The 23,444-nt window shown below is 37.6% G+C and overlaps 2 protein-coding genes across 2 annotated transcripts; one reads left to right on the forward strand and one right to left on the reverse strand.

Moving 5' to 3' along the window:
- The first annotated feature begins 3,997 nt into the window (after positions 1-3,997).
- Positions 3,998-5,092, forward strand: LOC139891564 (uncharacterized). The gene is made up of 2 exons (XM_071874536.1): positions 3,998-4,369; positions 4,654-5,092. The coding sequence occupies exons 1-2, from the start codon at positions 4,061-4,063 to the stop codon at positions 4,927-4,929; spliced, it is 585 nt and encodes a 194-aa protein (XP_071730637.1). The 5' UTR covers positions 3,998-4,060; the 3' UTR covers positions 4,930-5,092.
- Positions 5,093-6,190: 1,098 nt separating this feature from the next.
- LOC139891565 (uncharacterized) lies at positions 6,191-7,085 on the reverse strand. The gene has a single exon (XM_071874537.1). The coding sequence runs from the start codon at positions 6,818-6,820 to the stop codon at positions 6,377-6,379; it is 444 nt and encodes a 147-aa protein (XP_071730638.1). The 5' UTR covers positions 6,821-7,085; the 3' UTR covers positions 6,191-6,376.
- Positions 7,086-23,444: the final 16,359 nt, after the last annotated feature.

The following is a 23,444-nucleotide window of genomic DNA, read 5'->3' on the forward strand; positions in this document are numbered from 1 at the left end:
AGTTTGATACCCACGCAAGCAACAAACTTCTCCGATAACTCCCACTATCGACTTTCAACTCGATGCATCCCGTTCATTACAACGCCACCCACATCTGAGTAAATCACCCTATTGAGCTTCCGTAACAAACTAACATCTTTGAAATCACAGGTCGTATCGCTTGAAGTTTCACGAGACAAAACCGTCTCACACTCTCGTCATCAAACCCGAAAAAGTTCAACCCTGAAACTGCCCAAATTTGGAAAATCATATCAGCAAATCTAACGGTCCAATCTGCCTCGAATGTTTACCACAACTAGACCTATGTGTGTAGATTCACTAATATCGACTAAAAAGTCACGTTTTCACCCCGTATTAAGGCCCAAAAACAAGAAAGATTCAAACTTTATCAGCAAAATACCCACTTTGTTGGTTAGAATTGAAGAACAAGTAATTACGAAGACAGTGCAAAAAGAATCAAGAGAATCGGAGCTAAAATGAAGATTCTAGAGTGAAAACGGTGAAAGACAAGAAATCAAGTTACGATCTAGGAAAGTCAGGATAGCAAAAGGCCTGCCATACGGCTTGCCAAACGGCCTGCCAGTATGGCAAAAGGCCTGCCAAACGGTCAGATCAAATGGGCTCGATAAACGGCTTGCCTTAGCAAACGGCCTCCAAAAACTGCCTGCCAAACGGCCTGCCAGCCGTTTGCAGGCAAAAATCATGTTTATTTAAAGGGTCTTTGTCATTCATTCCAACACACACTTTAATTCACTTCTTTCTCTCTCTTGTACAATATTAGTCATACTCTCAAGGCCTTCGACTCCGTGCAGAAAACCTAGTACCCGGAGAAGAACGCCGAAGATTGTATTATGAGCGGTCTGGAGTCTTGAAGTTGTCACTTTTGTATTCGGAACTCGTTTAATTTACTGGTACTTCTATCCCTTATCTTTATATAATGTCTTCTATCATTATGTTGTGTGATATTGTTGCCATGATTAGCGAGTAGTTATCTTTAGTGTATGCTATGATGTAAGCAGTTATAATGCCAAAATAATATTATGGTCTGTGTATGCTATTGAAATGCTTTTCGATTATGCTTTAAACTCAATCGCTTTTCCAACTAATAGAACGTAGTTATTGGCTCTGTTATTGGGAAGTCGCGAACCCCGATTCAGAGTACACTATCAGTGTCACCCCTTGGTAAGAGAAGTCTATCGGATACAACGTAAGATCGACTGAGGCACACCGGTTGTAGTAAGTCTATCAAGCTTTGGATTCCGACTGAGGACTCTTTCGTAGTGAAACATCTGACTAGACCCTTAGTACATTGTCGGTCCTAGACCATGCTAGTGTAGTCACCAAGCATATAAACTTCGTACGTGCATGCTGAAGAACAGCGGTTGTTGTAAGTTGTACCTCTGCTAAATAAGGCCATGGAACCCGGTCAGTGTTGATTAGTATACTGCACCATAACGCGGTCTCAAGCATTGCACCCCGCTTGAGGGATTCTTAGTTAATTAAGGAATTATTTGTTGAGACACATAAAGGATTGGACCGTTAGGATAACTGAACGTGTTTATGGAAGTCAGCTTGACTTGGCCATGGTGTTCTTTATGGTTGAACTTTTTTTAAGGGCCTAACTATCTTTTAAAACCAATCATTAACGAAAGCATTGAAACACACCACGTCTCTCGGATATGGTAAACCATGTATTCTATTATACTTAAGAAAGTTTAGACCATTGTGAAATGTTAATACGTCACCCAACCGAGTCGCTCAATTGGATGAGCCGTCTGAACGTGTATGCCTGTAGTCAGACTGCACGGGCATCGGGGGTAAGAGACGTTGATGTCTATTCAGAATCTTCAAGCCTAACGCAGTACTCAGTGACATGTCTTATGACAGGGGCATTTAGGACCAGTGTAATGAATACAAGGCACCTGCCTATTCATGTGCCAGCATTCCATAATCTCGGCAGAATAACTGATGAAGTCATAGTATGCACTCACTTTAACCTTATCTGAATTACGAATTTTATCGCATTTACTTTATCTGTCTTATAAATTAGAAAATCCCAAAATTAAGTAACCACTACTCCTTCCTAACTATCTTAGGCTTAAATATAGGTTCGATTCTACTGATATCTCAAAAATACGACTCTAGGTCATACTTCCCTTACTCATACTAAGGAGTAGTACGATTTAGGCCCCGCTAAATATAAATTTAAAACAGTACCTTCCCCCCTGGGTGGCTGATCCTGGCGCGCTGCGTTCCGACGACACCGCATGAATAAAAACCGTCCGTTTCGGCCATATCATTCACCGTCCCAAATATCAAGTCGATCCAACGATATACGGACCCACAATTAATTTTCTCGCACAGCTGCGCAAGCAAACCCTAAAAGGGTTTTTTCTGGCGGCTGCAAAATTCGTAAAAATATAACTCCATATTGAACGGTTCGATCACTACGAATTTTGGATACGTTTTATACCTACATGTCTACCACCTAAAAAAAAGTTTCAAGATGATCCGACGGTAAACGAAACCTTTATGAATTTTCGACCACAACCCTGCAATTAAACCCTAAACCGAGTTACTGCAACTTCGAAAAATTTTATCTCCCAATCCAACCGTCTGATCACTTTCAAATTTGGAACACCACTAGACCTGTGAGTCTAAAACTTACAGTTAAAATATCACAGAGATCCAACGGTTAACGAAACTGTTACGAATTTTCTACCACAGCTGCGCTAGAATTCTGAATTTCGAAAAAATCTCTCTTTCACAACAAAACCTATCGATCCGACCACCGACTCTGTTACCACCGCGAACTACCACAATAATCTATTATAATCATAGACAATTCTAATAGATTATATCACGAGTACATAGACCATACCCGCGAGTTCTTCTCGACCTTGTAACTAAATCTTTTTATCTCGATACATGTTACACAAACTAGTCGTTTGTTCACCATGATTTCAAATCGTCATCGCTCACACTCGAAACCTTGAGCTCTTGATACCACTTGTTAGGATTTATGGAACCCAACTAGTCCGGTGATTTAAACCAATCACCAAACCCACAAACGATAAAATAAAACATTTATCGTTAAATGCTTTATTTTATCGTTTATCGTTCGTGGGTTTGGTGATTGGTTTAAATCACCGGTCTTGTTGGGTCCCATAAATCCTAACAGGTCTGACTGGCCAAAGTTTCCAAAACCGAGTTTCTTGGTCCCTAAGTTGTTTCCATGTTATGTTATGCCTATATAAACCCCCTAACGTAACCCATACCATGTATCACGAATTCTATCAATAAAATCTCTCTAGTGTAGTCCGTGGATTAAAGTATTCAACCATAGATTACATATAATCGCGTTAAATTATCGTGTTCTTATTTTCTTTGCTATTGTCTTCGTTTGTCTTTGTGGGAGGGTGATTTTTCTGGAAATCACTCTTATTGTTGGGTCCTAAATCCTAACATTTACATAAACGAAATTTTCTCAATACCAAAAACCAAGAACTGAAATTGAAACCGAAACTGAATCCCGGTTGTTTCAACTTTCGGTATCGATACCGGTTCGATTTTGGTCCGGTTTAGTTATTTTAATTTTTGCTCATCCCTACTCTGCGATAAATTAGTAAATTGATATCGGGTCAAAAAATTTTGAGGATTTTAGCCATCCAGACCGAGTCACTGTAAGGTAGGCGGGTTTAGCCGCCCTGATGATCAACTTTTTATTTGATACAATGTACAATACAATTTTGTGTAATTAAATGTGAAATTGTTAATCGCCTCATTTAGAAAAATATTCTTGGATCCGCCAGTAATTCAACATATCTTGGTAACTATCCAACTTAAACGTTAGTTTGGTAGCAAGTATTTGTCTCCAATAATAGGCAGAAGGATACAATTCAATAACGTCAAATTCAAATGGTACACCTGGTACTATATGTACAAGTTTCACCATATATATATAACTAAATACAATCTACTTATTTGGTTTCATATTAATATTAAATATTAAATATCATTAAACACAACTAAATTACCTCTATTGTATCCAAGATCAGATATGATCATGTTGGGTGCAGGACATAAGAAAAACAAGAATGAAGGAAGAAGTAGATTCAGTAACGAACAAATCCAGTTTCTTGAGTGCATGTTTGAGACACAGTCGAGGCCCGACTTAAAATTGAAACAACAGGTTGCGGACAAACTTGGGCTTCATCCTCGCCAGGTGGCAATATGGTTCCAGAATAGAAGAGCTCGTTCAAAGTCGAGGCAGACTGAGCAAGAGTATAATAACCTCAAGCACAACTATGATACGTTAGCTTCTAAGTCTGAATCTTTGAAAGAAGAGAATCAGGCCCTGCATACACAGGTACCATGATAGTTAGATTTGACATAATGGGCAAGTCAAAACGGGTCATATTAGGTACATGTTGAACTGGGTCAGGTCAGAGTGGGTTGACCAAATCACTTTTTCTCCAAATTTCTTTATACATAAGCAACGTATCATTTTTTATTTTGACATATTTTAAGTTATTTTCGGTGATTTTTTTAAAGTTATTTGACATGTTTTCTTTCATACTTAGTTTACCCTTTTGCCAGTTGCAAATAAGCACAACTCAAATCAACTCTTTTGCCATGTAATTTGATCAACAGTTGCAAGTGCTAAAAGATCTAGAGAACACAAAAGAAGGGAATCAAGATACGAATGCTGGCAACAGCAACAAGAACATTAACCAAGAATTTGATGGTAGCATAACCTTGTCAACGACAAACAATTCAAAAGTTTTATCAGAAAACTATAGCCATGAATTTAGTGTCCCCTTCTATTATGGAACTTCAAATGATGGAGAAGATGTTAGAGGATTCGAAAATGAAGAACATACGGGCTGCTTGATTGGTTCAGACCGTTCGAGCTGGTGGGAACTCTAAATTTTCTTATTTAACTTAATTACTTATAGATAGTACAGGCTAGAGTCTTTTGTAAATTGCTGGAAATGTGTTACTCTTGTTTCCGCAAATATTGTTCACTGAATACATTATCATGTTAGGGTGCGTTTGATAAAACTGAATGATTTAGTATTGAATGGATCATAATCTGAATGATACAAAGGTTTTGAATGACTTTACTTCTGAATGACAATAACCTGTTTGATAATCATTTTGAACGAATAATATGAATGACGTAAAATTACATTATTAACCTTTGATATGAATAACAATTTCAAAATAGTTGTTTGATAAATGTTCTTGTTCTCAAGTATTTGACCCGTACATGATCAGTATCATACAGTTCAATATGTGAAGTTTTGCGCAGAGATTGCCTAATCAAACGTTGTTCTAACTTGTATGAAAAATAATTATGTGAAGGGTTAAGTGCTAAAGGTCACTTATTGTTACCTAATCTCAAAATGAATGCTAACAAGTAAATAATGTGGTATCACTTTCAAGTAATTCTCAATGTGATGTCATTAGCAATATGTTGTGACTTGATCTCTATCTTTTGCAGTCCCATCAAGGCCAATGATAAGCTTAGCTTTACAAGTATGAAAAGATCAACTCAACTTACAACATTATACTAGTTCTATATTAGATTTTATTTTTTTAATAAAAAATCAACAAAAATAAAGATTTTCTTGGATTTGAAGGGTAACTTAAAGGACATATTAATATTAATAAACAGAGTTAAATGACAAAGTTAAATCCTGTTTTTTTACTTTCACAATATTAGTCAAATCAATATTCATCACATCTACACCCTTGCAAATCGGAAATGTGTAATGGAAAACCAAACCATGGAAAAAGAGTTACTGATGTAATTGTTAAGTGTTAACCATAAAAGTATTAAAATTAACCACGTTATAGGTAAACAACTAACCGGATAAAGTTATCCTGTTCAGGCTACCTGTGGAGGCAAGAATATAAACTCAGATGTATGTGGTGTAAGGGGTTATCCCATGATTGTTTTCGACCCTTGTTCTTGGAAACCCGTACCACGTTACGGGTAACTCTAAAAAAAAATTCATTTGTTTGAACCAAACTAAAACTAGAACTAAGTTTTAAGATCAACAAACCAGTCGTTAATCCAGCTTAATGAAAACAGTTGCTTAACTTGTACACATAATATATATTTCATACTAGATGTAGCCATATGAAGGAGAAAACTTCACTTTTGGTGATCTGAAGAACCTTGTGTTTGTGTTAAACACTTGAGCATAATTAAATAACAAGTAACCCATATCATCCATGGTCACATAGGTGATTATCTATTCATCGCGATCAAAATAACATACAACTCAAAACAATAAAAATAAAATCGTCAACTTTTTAAAAACACTTATAACAATAACATAACACAAGTCAAGTATAGAAACTTGATTTACTTCTTGTCCTCAAGATACTTTTTCTTTTCTTCATCAGTCATAAAAGCCGTTACAGGAAAAGACTTTCCTACCCCAACCGGAATCTTGAAGTAAATTGTCGAACTATTTTCATCTTTCATACTCATCTCAACAATTGGTACCCACATCAAAAGCTGTTTACTTTTAACTCCAGTCATTTTTTTCATCTTACATTTTTCAATATATGCAGTCACTTCAGTAGCATAACTAACACGCGTATTTGTCCCTTCGAAAAAATGCTCATACGGCTCCTTTGTTTTCATCCAAACAAACCCCGTTTCACGAACTCTACCACACTCTACAAGATCCTTTAACGGGAGTACGCCTCGAGGGAAACCTAGCTCGTCTAATAGCTCGATTGAATGACGATGACACTCTTCGGCTCCGTACATGATCTCGGCCCCAGCTCTATTGTCTGCCATTTTTTATTTTTATTTTGTAACAAAGAGTGAATGTGAATATAAATATATTGTTAAGGTGAATATATACTTATTGATTGAGAGTGAACAAGTATTGGGTTTTATAGAATGGGTTGGTGTGTAGGGGTTGGGCTGAAATGATAAGTTTGGTTGGAATGGTGGTTCACCTATAATTATGATTCGGTTTATGGGTGGTGAGCCAACTGCATTTGTGTGTTAGACTCATGTAGCTATTTTGGGTTTACGGTTTTTGTTTGACTTGCATGTTTTTACTTATAATAGGAATTAAATGCTAAATATAAATTCAAATTTGTTGACGTATCTTATGTTGTTTTATATCTAGATCTATCTATAGAAAATGGAAATTATTTGTGGTCACGCAAATTAATATACACGTTACACCCGAAAATACTCTCATACGTTACACCTGTTACAATGTCATGATTAAATTGTTACATAATAAAAGGGGAGTAACGAGAATTAACTTATTTTTATATACATATGACGTCGATGGATTTAGTAGTATTATTATGAACGGAAGCAGTTATTTGAGAAAATTGTTTATTTTCATTTAATTAATCAAAGTGACTACAAAAGTTATTAGTATACATACAACTAAGACCCTCTCTATTGTGCGTGCTCTGGTTTTTTTTTTCATCAGCACACCGCTAACACCGGTGGCGAATCTAGGATCGTAATTTTATGGAGTTCTAAAAAAAAAAATTTCCTCGATAACTTGCTTAAACAAAAAATTCAACTTGTCAAGTCGGGTCGGATCAGATCAGGTCATTACAAATACCATCTAAGACTAAATCTAACGCGGCGTCAGATCTATACGCGTTAGACGATCTGGCATAATCTGACGCCCCTGACGCCTCTAATACGGCGTCAGAATCTGACGCGTGGGGGCGTCAGTTGGCTATTTGACGTGTGGGAAGATTCTCGTCAGGGACGCGTGTCACGAGCTGGGTGGATGGAGAATTCAACGGATATATATCCGTTTGAATTTCTTTCTTTTTTTTTTATTCCAAAAATTATTTTATTTAAAACTTATTTATTTCTTCGATCTTCATCATATATCTTCCATCTTCATCATTCTTCTATCTTCATCTCTTTCCTTTATTCAATCTTCATCCTTTTTCAACTTTTTCTCCAAAAAAAAATGTCACACCCAAATCAAAGACCAAATACTCCACCCGATTGGTACGGTAGTTATACGGGAGGTGGTTCATGAAACCCGAACAACTATCAACAAGTTCCATTGATTGCGCCTCAATTCCGAATCTTGACACCCGAACAACGACATCAACTTTTCTTGGAACAACAACGGCGCTATGAAGAAGCCCAACAATTTCGCAATTTTCAATCCCCGATGACTCCGATTTATCAAGAAACGGTGCCGAATCCGATCGAAACGGTTCCGGAAACACAAGATCGTTCCAAAAGAAAGCATAAAAAAAGAACGTCGAGTTAGGTATAAATTTTTTCCAAATTTTTTTTTTTTTTGCGTATGTTTTTTTCTGTTTTCTTTTTTTTTTTTTTGTATTTTTTCATAATTTTGTTTTACTGTTTTTTCTGTTTTTTTTGTAATTGTATGTGAATGTATATATATATATATATATATATATATATATATATATATATATATATATATATATATATATATATATTAGTTAGTATATGTAAATATGTATATGTATTTTTTAGTATATATATATATATATATATATATATATATATATATATATATATATATATATATATATATTAGTTAATATGTGTTATTTTTTTCGTATTTTTTTTCTATTTTTTCATTTTTTTTATGAATGTGTATATTTTTTTCTGTTTTTTCATGTATATGTATTTGTATTTGTTATATATTTGTTAATCGTATGTTTATATTTGTAGGTGAGGATCAATTTCGTTACTCTCCGCCCACCAAGAAGGTCACGGCGTGGTCACCGGAGGAAGAAGCATGGTTAGCTCAGTGTTGGGTTGATTCGTCTGAGGATAATCGAAAGGGAAATAATCAAAAGTATGTTCTTTGTGGGGTACGATTCACACCAAGTTCAACAACAATAACAACGGGTGGGCACGAGATGACGACCAATTGTCATCAAAATGGCAAAACATCAACAAGGCTTGTAGTGAGTTTGTCGCGGCGTTCAACGAGGAGGAACGCAATTGAAAAAGTGGATCAAATGATGTCGATGTCTTGACACGAGCCCACCAAATCTACGTGATTAATACAAAAGGAAAAAAGTTTAACAACCTAGACGCTTGGTATGTGTTGAAAGATAAATCAAAATGGCATGTTCCGGGCACGGGTGGTCGAGTTGATCTTGGTGCGAACGAGGAGGGTTTTGAACCTTCGTTGTCTCAAAACGATGTTTTTGATGATGATTTTGTTCGGAGGTCAATGGGACGTGACAAGGCTAAAAAGAAGGCCAAAAAATTACATGACTCCGATTCTAGTCAATCGTCTCGTTCCTCTCGTTCGTCAAAAGCGGAGGATGCTTTGAACGCTATTTAGAAGCATAAAAAGGCACAAACTAAAAGTATTAAACTTTTAGATCAACAAAAGCTCCTCCGAACCGCTTTAACGGGTGCGGGTGTTTTATCGGTGAAAACCGAAGATATCACCGACCCGGAACTACGAGACTTCATCACAAGGCTAAAGCAAATGTACCTAGATAATTTTAAGCCTTTGCTCGACAACCCACCGCAACCACAAAATCAAGACTCCGACGAAGATCAAACCGCGAAGACTAGTTTTATTTAAGTATTTGTCCTTTTTTAATGTTTTTTTTTATTTTTATATTTTTTCGGTGTGTTTTTTTAATAAAATGTTGTATTTTTTTATGAATAAAATAAATTAATTTTATTAATTTTATGTTTAAATATAATATGATAAAATGAATAAAATAAATAAAATGAATAAAATAAATAAATTAGTGGACCCTACTTACATTTGACACACTCCACTTGACATTTTGGATTATTGGGGTCAAATTTTGACATGATCCAGTCACAGGCACCTTACACTTTTTAGGCCAAAAAGTACACTTTTGCCGGCACGGTTAGAACTAATCTAAGAATAACTATATTATGCTCCCTCTTTCCCATATTTTGATATTTATTGTTGAGTATTTTTTTAGGATGCCTCAAAATAATTGTCTGATTTTTATTTATTTTTTTGTCCTACATGTATACAGTTACGAGTAAGTATATAAAAACTTTACATTCTTATTATTATCTATTTAAGGAAGTGAACTATTAATTTAGAACATCCCAAAAAGAAATACAGGACAATAAATTAGGAACGCGGAGAGTATTTTTCAGTGACTCATACTATAAAAATTATAAGTGAGCTGTAACGACCCCAAATCCGTTTAACAAAAACAAAGCACTATTTTTGTTTAAGTTAGGTCCCGTTCATACGTTCGTATTACATACCATTTCGATACGTTTAACAATTTATAACGACCCTTGGTACACAAATGATACATTACAAAAGTATTTGTAATAATGACCCAACCACACAAAAATCCGGGTTAATACTCAATAACCCAACCCGATACCAAGAGCATAATCTCGGGGGCTACCAAATCCCCAATCCGCGTTCAAATATGTAACGACCCAACCCGTTAAACATCGCAAAACATTTATTATTATTTTTTTTACAAAAATTAGACAGGCCAAGCCTGTAAGACTTAACCCGCGGTGCGGGTGGTCTAGCCGCGGCATGGCCTAACAAATACTCGCATGGTCAGAACCAACAAACCCTCGACATCACTTTTACCCTTTGACCCGCGACGCGCCCATTAGGGCCGCGGCGTGGCTTAACTCTTGGGCTGCTGCTTACTTTGATTTAATTATACAAGTCCCAAATTTTCGCAAGAACCGACAAAACTCATCACAAAGGATTCCCGCAACATAACTAAATAAAGTTTACATATTTTAAAGACTCCAAATCAAGTATTTGACCACTGAGCTTCATGCGACCATTTACACTTCAAAATGTAAGTTTCGACCGACAAGTTTAAATACCAAACAATAACCCGAGCATGGTGTTTGGGGTTAAACTACTCAAATCCTAGGTCAAACTTCAAAAGCAATTCTCTAGCGTAATCATATAGGGAGCCCGCTAGTCCAAACGTATACCCTTGCCTTTATCCGCGCCGGAGCTTAAAAAGGTAAACAACGAGAGGGTAAGTGTGACGATCGCTCCAAATCCATATGGACAATACGTCATTCATTGATTTCATTGCGAGGTATTTGACCTCTATATGATACGTTTTGTAAACATTGCATTCTTTTGAAAAGGCACACCATAAATGAATATTTAAATCAAAGGTTTTTAACATCTGATGATTTCTACATATAGACAATCACTGTAAATAATAGTTTACAATAGTACTTCCGTTGACAGTACAGTCAAAATAAGATACATGGTGATGATTTGGTGAATGCAACGTTTCCTTGAAAAATATGCCATGTATGACTCCATGCACATAGCTTGTCTAACATATAAGCAAACAGCGGAAGACTTCTAGAAACCTGAGAATAAACATGCTTCAAGTGTCAACACAAAGGTTGGTGAGTTCATAGTTTTAATATTACACATAATCCGTATATCAATGTGGATTTACAAAAGTTCAGTTGTTTTATTCAAAACGTTTATCAATAGGTTTTACATAAAAGGTGGATCACAAGATTTCAGTTGTTTCATCCGAAACGTTTATCAATCGGTTCTACAAAATTGAGCACCCTGGTAACTAAACTTTAATGCTTATATAATTTGTACCCTTTGTATAATCATCTTAATAATACACGTAAACCAACGTGTACGCTTCTCAAATAGCATACGTCCGTTAAAAGGCTAGTGCTCTAGCTCGGACGGGGATATCAAGCCCTATGGATCCATATACTACTACTCGCGCCCACCAGTTCTTATAACCGGCAGTTACTAGTTACCAAAGCTAAGGGATTTTCGGTTCAAACTCAGTATAGAATTTAGTATGTACTTGTGTCCATTATTTAAAATAAAGTGCATGTATTCTCAGCCCAAAAATATATATTGCAAAAGCATTTAAAAAGGAAGCAAATGAAACTCACGCATATAAATATTGTATATCGGTTAATAAAGCAATTGCATGTATTCTCAGCCCAAAAATGTAGAGAGTAAAAGGGATCTTATGAAACTCACTGTTTAATATTGATATACAATATTGCAAGAAAGCACGTAGACGCATCGGAGATGATAAACACGAGGTTTGATTCACAAAAAAAATACCCCCGAACATTACCCATAACCTCTGTAACATCCCGCGTTTTTCCGTTAAATTTATTTTAACACCGTCTTTTTTTTTTAAATAATATCTTTCGCGATTTAAATTTGTATCTTCATTAACTAACGTTCATAATATCCTCGTTATTTAAATATAACGTCACCCGTTTACTCGAGCGTTTTTAAAATATTCGTTTGGTTAATTCCCGCACCCGACTACAAACTCGAGGGACCATTTTTGCCATATGGCCAAACTAATCACTAGTAGTTGACTAAGTCAACTACTTCTCCACCATTCCCCACATTTTTAATTTCTTTTCTTTCTTCTTTTCTCTCAACCAAAAACTCAAACCTTAAATTCTTCATCATCTTCAATCATCATCCAAATTCAAGCAAGGAATCAAACATCAAAACAAATTGTACTTTTGGAATCCTCGTTTCATCCTCTTCGATTTGATACCAACCTCATTGATTTTGGGTAACATTTCTAAAACACTAAATTTCTCTAAATTCGTTTTAATTACTTGAAATGTTGTTAGTTAGTGACTATGGCTCGTGTATAACATGAATATATGATTTGTTTGCTTGATTTGTTGATTTTGGTGTAACTAGCTTGAAAATGAAAATTGTATGCTTAATCTTTGATTTGAATGATTAAAGGTTGTTAGATTGTTAAAGTTCATGTTTTAAAAGTGTTACTAGCATCATTAGCTTCATGTTGATATATAGATTGATCAAAGAAACTTCAAAAACGTGATTATTGATTTTGGTGTTGCTTGACTAGGGTTTGCTAGTTCTTGAAATGAATTTTTGGATGCTTGAATGCCATGGAATGTTAATTGTTAGTGATTAGTTGTAATGTATGCTTCATTACCTTCAAAACGGCATATCATATGTGTAAATTGGATTCCCGGAACTTAAAATGCATATTGATGAACTTGAGGCTTTGAAATGAGCGTTTATTGATCACATGACGAGAATTCGATTGTTGTAAATGATGTTTTTGTTTGAGGATTTGTGTTTAGTTGTGTTCCTTGTCAAAAGAGCTTTCCAACGGTATAAGATACGTCTTCTAATTGTTTGCGGTTTGCGTTTTGCGTTTGTTTGAAGTTTTGACCAAGACTTGAACCTTGAAAACGACCTGACACCAGACCATGTGTTATGTCGCGGCGCGACACCCCTTGCCGCGGCGCGACATTTGCCTTGTCCAGATTCTGTCCAACTTTTCCATTTTATCAAAAATGTTTGCCATGTTCTAGACCTCCAATTCACATGCAACTTGTTTTAACATGCTTATATATGAATAACTAGCATAGAAAATTTGTCCGAGACCCGACCCGAACGTGTTGACTTTTTCGTTGACTTTGACCAAGTTTGACTTTTAGTCAAACTTAACCAAATGATTTTTGCAACCTTCCTAACTTGTTTATATACTTGTATCTTGCATGAAACTTGACAATTTGATTTCACATGCTAAATAATCGAGTCGTAACGAGCCATAGGACTAATTGAACATCTTTGACCTATCGTGTTTACCGTTATTAATACAACCTATTTGTTTAGGTCAAGACTAGCATTGTTCTTTGCACACGTTACTTGTCGAAGTACTTTTTGGTTCGTGCATACAAGGTGAGATCATAGTCCCACTTTTACTCTTTTAAACTTACTTTTGGGATGAGAAAACATAAACGATTCTTTTGAACTAAGTGAACACAAGAACGGGAAAACAAACATTCTACATACGAGTTTAGAACGAAAATCCTCAATCCGATTATCATTAGTTACATCAGATGGTGTAAGCGAGAACTTATGTTATATGGCCATATGGGTTTGACAAACCCTCATTCAAACGGTTCGCTACCGTTTACGAATGAAATATATTTTCGGGAATAGTGTTGTTCTAGCACTAATTGATGGGGTATTCAACGGACGGAACGTTAAGCTTTGATAATTGGGTGCTCGTGAATATTAACTTTTAGAATGTACTATGGCTTTATCGATGTTGCAAATCTTGTGGTTCAACTTACTATTACTCATTTACTTATTTAAACCTATGATTTCACCAACGTTTTCGTTGACAGATTTCTATGTTTTTCTCAGGTCACTACACGATATGTGAAACATGCTTCCGCTTACTATATGATACTTGCATTGGATGTCGAGTATACGTGCATTTCATGGAGCGTCTTTTGACTTACCTTAAACTGTGTCGCCTAGATTTCAATCGTACTTATAACGTTGTAACTTAACTTTTGGTTGAACAATTCTGGTAAACTTTGAAACAATCCTTATTTTGAAATGAAGGCGACATATTTTGGTCAAACGTTATCTTAAAGACTTATAATCAGGTAATGGGACCCACGTAGTCGACGCCGTCACTTGACGATTTGTCGGGGTCGCTACAAGTGGTATCAGAGCCTTGGTTGTAGGGATTTAGAGTTCATTTGTGTCAACCCCGAGTCATAGGGTACATAGGTGAATCTAGACTACAACCGGCATATAGACTGAAGTAGGAATTACTTGACTATTTGTGCATTTATACTCGAACTCTTCTATCATATCTGACTTGTATTCGATCTTGATCTTACGTTGATAAATTTTGTTGATGCGCCACCTTGACTTTATGAAGTAATGTTAAATGCACATGAGAATCAGGGTAATATAATTTCCGGGATTATATTACGGTGATTCACATGGACGTTCCGACATTATGACATAAAGAATTTAAGGCGAGTCAAGGAAAATTTTTCTCTCTATCCTTATTCCATACTCCGGTTAGTATTGTTGAAAATACTAACCAACGATATTCTTGTGTCATGAAGGAACAATGGCTTACCAAGGTCAACACAATACTCCTCTCGAAACTCTGGAACAAACTCTTCAACGAATGATAACCACCGCCGTGGGTACGGCCGTGGCCGATCGCTTTTCTAACAACAACAATCATGGATCTGGTAATTCAAGCGAAGGTTGCTCCTACAAGAACTTCATGAAATACAACCCTCCCACTTTCGATGGAACCGGAGGACCGGTTACTCTCACCCGATGGTTTGAACAAATGGAGACCGTTTTTAACACAAGCGGTTGTCGAGACCAAGATAAGGTCAAGTTTTCCACTCTCACTTTCACCGGCATTGCTCTCTCGTGGTGGAACAAGTACGTACAATCGGTGGGTATCGATGAAGCCCACACACTCTCATGGACCGAATTAAGAGAAAGAATGATCACCGAATATTTTCTGCGCGACGAGACTCGAAGGCTCGAACAGGGTCTAAGGAATTTAAAAACGGTCGGGAATGACCTCGGAGCTTATAATCAACGGTTTACCGAACTAGTCTCAATGTGTCCGAATCTCATGACTCCCGAATCCCTAAGAGTCGAACTTTACATGGATGGCCTCCCTAAGAGCATTCAACACGGGGTAATGGCATCCCAACCCACTAACCTACAAGAGGCTTTAACAAAGGCCCACCAAACTTTAGAAACGGCGAATGAAATGGAAGCACCGGCACCAATGGTCGAGAACCACTCGAGTAACAACAAAAGAAAATGGGAAGCCTCGCAACCAAGCAACCACAACAATAACAACCGCTCCAAGAAGCCTCTCACCCCCGGCGGCAAGAAAGGGTATGCCGGAAATCTACCTTATTGTAACAAGTGTCGCAAACATCATTTTGGTGAGTGTGGCAAACCATTTTGCATCAAGTGTCACATAAGTGGACATGTGGCCCATGCCTGTAAGAGTACCGCTACCGTCGCTCGAAAGGTGCCCAACGCACACAGGACGGGTGCTTGCTTCGAATGTGGCCAACTAGGTCATTTTAGGAATGTGTGCCCAAAGAAGAAATCAACCCCAACGCACGCCGTTGAACTATCAACATCGACCCCTAGGATGCCCGAGACAACGATGGACTAGTCACGGGTACGTTTCTTCACAACAAACCGTATATTTCATACTTATTCGATTCGGTTACCGCTAGACGTTTTATAACCAAGGCTTTGACTCGTGCTCTTTGCACTCCACCTTTTCCCCTAGACACTACTTAGGCAATTTAAGTGACCAACGGAAAATATTGTGTGCCTATATATTTTATCGGAGGATATACGTTAAGAATTTTGACTTGACACCTATAGAACTAAGGAGCTCAAAACCTATTCGTTAGAAAGAAATTGTTTCCCCGACGTCTTGTATAGATCATTGTGAACTAAGTAATTTTCGGTTGAAAACCGATACCCTCTTCCTTGTATCCATGACCTCATGATTATTGCATGAATCCCGTGTGCGTCCTAAATCGACCTCCGTTCCGGTTAGGGGAGACGATGTCTCCTAAGCCATCTTCCGAACTCACAACGTTAGTTGTAAATCTCTCTTAGTACCATTCGATTTATTTAGGACTCTGTCCGTATTCATGAACCTCCTAAACCACGTATGCAAACTTATCTAGACAAATCGGTTATCGTATTTATAGATGACATCTTGAGTTATTCAAGTAAAGAAGGAAAACGAACAACATCACCATCTTACGCTCGAACTTTTGAGAAAAGAGCAACTCTATACCAAATTCTCCGAGTGAGAATTTCTGTTGAACGAAGTACAATTTTCTAAACCATGATGTGAATGGTCTAGGCATTTCAATCAATCTCGAAATCAAGCCACATGTAATCAGGAAACTCCCCCGACTCAGACTTGTATTCGTAAAATCTTAGATCTCGCCGGTTATTACCGAAGATTCATTTCTGCCTTTTCTCGTGTTACACGACTTTTAACCTCGTTAACTCACTGAGGGAAAAATTTAAACCCCCCCCCCCCATGTCCGAACCTTGAGCGTGATACTTCACACCAACATTTCTAGTTAAAATCGTATAGCACCAGATGGAACTCAATTATGAAAATATTTCTACATGAACGCCGGAAGGCATGCTCTCTCGACTCAAAATCAGTGTAACTGAAATTCGTTATTTTGCGCGAAAAATTCTAATACTAAATTGTGGATCCGATCAATTTTCTCGTCATCACATACCACGCTACATATCTCTGTTATTTCACCGTTACCGTCTGATATTACTGGAACTTAAGATAACACACGATCCAATGATACTTCACTCTTCTTTGACTTAATGTCATTGTGTTTCTAATAATCGGCCAACTATTATTCAACCCCGAACTAAACAACTACGTGTACGATCTCGTTTCTCTTTCAGACTTCAACTTTTGACAACTAGAGGCATGATATGGCAACCTCGAGATGTAAGCCCATCCTATTCTAAGTCCTCATTTCACTCCTATCTTTATCGCTCACATTTCCGTTTAAGGAAACTCCTTGTAACATTTCTCCATGGATAGAGAAACTCCTCATATTACATTAGTATTCGCCACGAGGGTGAATAGTCCTAACGAACATTTTTCGAACCCTAACTGACTTGTTCAAACATATCTTAAGAGATTCTATTCCAACACGGTGTATCCTTGTCAATTATCCCGTATCGAAATACTCGTTTCACTTCTAGTTTTACAAGAAACCTTGGAGACCCGCTTAGACATGAGTACCGCGTACCACCCACAAACCGATGAACCAAGCAAACGAACGATTTACGTCTTGAAAAGACATGTCACGAACTCGTATTGTCACCTTTAGTAGATCACTCTTACAACAGTAGTTACCACTCGTGTGTTCGCACGCACTTTCCGAAACCCCATATGACTGCTAATGTCATACCCCTGTTCATTCAATCAAAGCAAATCACCGAATCTGAACTCCATCAAGAAACAACAATTGAGATCTTTCAAGTCCGAGAAGGGCTCGAGACAACCCATGGTCGCCAGAAGAGTTATACCAAACTTAGATGAAAACCTCACAAATCCCAGTGTGTAGCCGCATAATGTTGAGAAACCGCACCTTGGAAAGGTGTAATCCATTTTGGGGAAATCGAGAAAGGCTAGCCGCAATATCGAACCTTTTGAAACCTTGGGGCGTATTGGGACCGCTTCCTACCGCTTAGAACTTTCGACTCAATTAAGTTTCCGTTTACCCTACATTTCGTGTAACAAATTTGGAAACGTGTCCTGCGGAACAGGAACGTGCAATCCTGCCAGATACACCAACTATTGATGACAAACTTCTCTTCATGGGAAAACCAGTTAAAACCAGGGATCGTGAAACCAAACCTTAAAACAACATATGATCCCGACCGTCAGGTTCGCTGAAATGTCCAAGGACGTACCTTCACTTATTCGTAGAATTGGCAACACGAGATCTGGAGGAAGATTCAACAAATACTACTTCCAACTAAATTTCGGGACGAAATTTCTTTTGAGGTGTGGATAATGTAACATCCCGCGTTTTTCCGTTAAATTTATTTTAACACCGTCTTTTTTTTTTAAATAATATCTTTCGCGATTTAAATTTGTATCTTCATTAACTAACGTTCATAATATCCTCGTTATTTAAATATAACGTCACCCGTTTACTCGAGCGTTTTTAAAATATTCGTTTGGTTAATTCCCGCACCCGACTACAAACTCGAGGGACCATTTTTGCCATATGGCCAAACTAATCACTAGTAGTTGACTAAGTCAACTACTTCTCCACCATTCCCCACATTTTTAATTTCTTTTCTTTCTTCTTTTCTCTCAACCAAAAACTCAAACCTTAAATTCTTCATCATCTTCAATCATCATCCAAATTCAAGCAAGGAATCAAACATCAAAACAAAGTGTACTTTTGGAATCCTCGTTTCATCCTCTTCGATTTGATACCAACCTCATTGATTTTGGGTAACATTTCTAAAACACTAAATTTCTCTAAATTCGTTTTAATTACTTGAAATGTTGTTAGTTAGTGACTATGGCTCGTGTATAACATGAATATATGATTTGTTTGCTTGATTTGTTGATTTTGGTGTAACTAGCTTGAAAATGAAAATTGTATGCTTAATCTTTGATTTGAATGATTAAAGGTTGTTAGATTGTTAAAGTTCATGTTTTAAAAGTGTTACTAGCATCATTAGCTTCATGTTGATATATAGATTGATCAAAGAAACTTCAAAAACGTGATTATTGATTTTGGTGTTGCTTGACTAGGGTTTGCTAGTTCTTGAAATGAATTTTTGGATGCTTGAATGCCATGGAATGTTAATTGTTAGTGATTAGTTGTAATGTATGCTTCATTACCTTCAAAACGGCATATCATATGTGTAAATTGGATTCCCGGAACTTAAAATGCATATTGATGAACTTGAGGCTTTGAAATGAGCGTTTATTGATCACATGACGAGAATTCGATTGTTGTAAATGATGTTTTTGTTTGAGGATTTGTGTTTAGTTGTGTTCCTTGTCAAAAGAGCTTTCCAACGGTATAAGATACGTCTTCTAATTGTTTGCGGTTTGCGTTTTGCGTTTGTTTGAAGTTTTGACCAAGACTTGAACCTTGAAAACGACCTGACACCAGACCATGTGTTATGTCGCGGCGCGACACCCCTTGCCGCGGCGCGACATTTGCCTTGTCCAGATTCTGTCCAACTTTTCCATTTTATCAAAAATGTTTGCCATGTTCTAGACCTCCAATTCACATGCAACTTGTTTTAACATGCTTATATATGAATAACTAGCATAGAAAATTTGTCCGAGACCCGACCCGAACGTGTTGACTTTTTCGTTGACTTTGACCAAGTTTGACTTTTAGTCAAACTTAACCAAATGATTTTTGCAACCTTCCTAACTTGTTTATATACTTGTATCTTGCATGAAACTTGACAATTTGATTTCACATGCTAAATAATCGAGTCGTAACGAGCCATAGGACTAATTGAACATCTTTGACCTATCGTGTTTACCGTTATTAATACAACCTATTTGTTTAGGTCAAGACTAGCATTGTTCTTTGCACACGTTACTTGTCGAAGTACTTTTTGGTTCGTGCATACAAGGTGAGATCATAGTCCCACTTTTACTCTTTTAAACTTACTTTTGGGATGAGAAAACATAAACGATTCTTTTGAACTAAGTGAACACAAGAACGGGAAAACAAACATTCTACATACGAGTTTAGAACGAAAATCCTCAATCCGATTATCATTAGTTACATCAGATGGTGTAAGCGAGAACTTATGTTATATGGCCATATGGGTTTGACAAACCCTCATTCAAACGGTTCGCTACCGTTTACGAATGAAATATATTTTCGGGAATAGTGTTGTTCTAGCACTAATTGATGGGGTATTCAACGGACGGAACGTTAAGCTTTGATAATTGGGTGCTCGTGAATATTAACTTTTAGAATATACTATGGCTTTATCGATGTTGCAAATCTTGTGGTTCAACTTACTATTACTCATTTACTTATTTAAACCTATGATTTCACCAACGTTTTCGTTGACAGATTTCTATGTTTTTCTCAGGTCACTACACGATATGTGAAACATGCTTCCGCTTACTATATGATACTTGCATTGGATGTCGAGTATACGTGCATTTCATGGAGCGTCTTTTGACTTACCTTAAACTGTGTCGCCTAGATTTCAATCGTACTTATAACGTTGTAACTTAACTTTTGGTTGAACAATTCTGGTAAACTTTGAAACAATCCTTATTTTGAAATGAAGGCGACATATTTTGGTCAAACGTTATCTTAAAGACTTATAATCAGGTAATGGGACCCACGTAGTCGACGCCGTCACTTGACGATTTGTCGGGGTCGCTACAAGTGGTATCAGAGCCTTGGTTGTAGGGATTTAGAGTTCATTTGTGTCAACCCCGAGTCATAGGGTACATAGGTGAATCTAGACTACAACCGGCATATAGACTGAAGTAGGAATTACTTGACTATTTGTGCATTTATACTCGAACTCTTCTATCATATCTGACTTGTATTCGATCTTGATCTTACGTTGATATATTTTGTTGATGCGCCACCTTGACTTTATGAAGTAATGTTAAATGCACATGAGAATCAGGGTAATATAATTTCCGGGATTATATTACGGTGATTCACATGGACGTTCCGACATTATGACATAAAGAATTTAAGGCGAGTCAAGGAAAATTTTTCTCTCTATCCTTATTCCATACTCCGGTTAGTATTGTTGAAAATACTAACCAACGATATTCTTGTGTCATGAAGGAACAATGGCTTACCAAGGTCAACACAATACTCCTCTCAAAACTCTGGAACAAACTCTTCAACGAATGATAACCACCGCCGTGGGTACGGCCGTGGCCGATCGCTTTTCTAACAACAACAATCATGGATCCGGTAATTCAAGCGAAGGTTGCTCCTACAAGAACTTCATGAAATACAACCCTCCCACTTTCGATGGAACCGGAGGACCGGTTACTCTCACCCGATGGTTTGAACAAATGGAGACCGTTTTTAACACAAGCGGTTGTCGAGACCAAGATAAGGTCAAGTTTTCCACTCTCACTTTCACCGGCATTGCTCTCTCGTGGTGGAACAAGTACGTACAATCGGTGGGTATCGATGAAGCCCACACACTCTCATGGACCGAATTAAGAGAAAGAATGATCACCGAATATTTTCTGCGCGACGAGACTCGAAGGCTCGAACAGGGTCTAAGGAATTTAAAAACGGTCGGGAATGACCTCGGAGCTTATAATCAACGGTTTACCGAACTAGTCTCAATGTGTCCGAATCTCATGACTCCCGAATCCCTAAGAGTCGAACTTTACATGGATGGCCTCCCTAAGAGCATTCAACACGGGGTAATGGCATCCCAACCCACTAACCTACAAGAGGCTTTAACAAAGGCCCACCAAACTTTAGAAACGGCGAATGAAATGGAAGCACCGGCACCAATGGTCGAGAACCACTCGAGTAACAACAAAAGAAAATGGGAAGCCTCGCAACCAAGCAACCACAACAATAACAACCGCTCCAAGAAGCCTCTCACCCCCGGCGGCAAGAAAGGGTATGCCGGAAATCTACCTTATTGTAACAAGTGTCGCAAACATCATTTTGGTGAGTGTGGCAAACCATTTTGCATCAAGTGTCACATAAGTGGACATGTGGCCCATGCCTGTAAGAGTACCGCTACCGTCGCTCGAAAGGTGCCCAACGCACACAGGACGGGTGCTTGCTTCGAATGTGGCCAACTGGGTCATTTTAGGAATGTGTGCCCAAAGAAGAAATCAACCCCAACGCACGCCGTTGAACTATCAACATCGACCCCTAGGATGCCCGAGACAACGATGGACTAGTCACGGGTACGTTTCTTCACAACAAACCGTATATTTCATACTTATTCGATTCGGTTACCGCTAGACGTTTTATAACCAAGGCTTTGACTCGTGCTCTTTGCACTCCACCTTTTCCCCTAGACACTACTTAGGCAATTTAAGTGACCAACGGAAAATATTGTGTGCCTATATATTTTATCGGAGGATATACGTTAAGAATTTTGACTTGACACCTATAGAACTAAGGAGCTCAAAACCTATTCGTTAGAAAGAAATTGTTTCCCCGACGTCTTGTATAGATCATTGTGAACTAAGTAATTTTCGGTTGAAAACCGATACCCTCTTCCTTGTATCCATGACCTCATGATTATTGCATGAATCCCGTGTGCGTCCTAAATCGACCTCCGTTCCGGTTAGGGGAGACGATGTCTCCTAAGCCATCTTCCGAATTCACAACGTTAGTTGTAAATCTCTCTTAGTACCATTCGATTTATTTAGGACTCTGTCCGTATTCATGAACCTCCTAAACCACGTATGCAAACTTATCTAGACAAATCGGTTATCGTATTTATAGATGACATCTTGAGTTATTCAAGTAAAGAAGGAAAACGAACAACATCACCATCTTACGCTCGAACTTTTGAGAAAAGAGCAACTCTATACCAAATTCTCCGAGTGAGAATTTCTGTTGAACGAAGTACAATTTTCTAAACCATGATGTGAATGGTCTAGGCATTTCAATCAATCTCGAAATCAAGCCACATGTAATCAGGAAACTCCCCCGACTCAGACTTGTATTCGTAAAATCTTAGATCTCGCCGGTTATTACCGAAGATTCATTTCTGCCTTTTCTCGTGTTACACGACTTTTAACCTCGTTAACTCACTGAGGGAAAAATTTAAACCCCCCCCCCCCCATGTCCGAACCTTGAGCGTGATACTTCACACCAACATTTCTAGTTAAAATCGTATAACACCAGATGGAACTCAATTATGAAAATATTTCTACATGAACGCCGGAAGGCATGCTCTCTCGACTCAAAATCAGTGTAACTGAAATTCGTTATTTTGCGCGAAAAATTCTAATACTAAATTGTGGATCCGATCAATTTTCTCGTCATCACATACCACGCTACATATCTCTGT

Source organism: Rutidosis leptorrhynchoides, chromosome 2 (assembly GCF_046630445.1).
Source record: "Rutidosis leptorrhynchoides isolate AG116_Rl617_1_P2 chromosome 2, CSIRO_AGI_Rlap_v1, whole genome shotgun sequence".
NCBI classification, from domain to species: domain Eukaryota; kingdom Viridiplantae; phylum Streptophyta; class Magnoliopsida; order Asterales; family Asteraceae; genus Rutidosis; species Rutidosis leptorrhynchoides.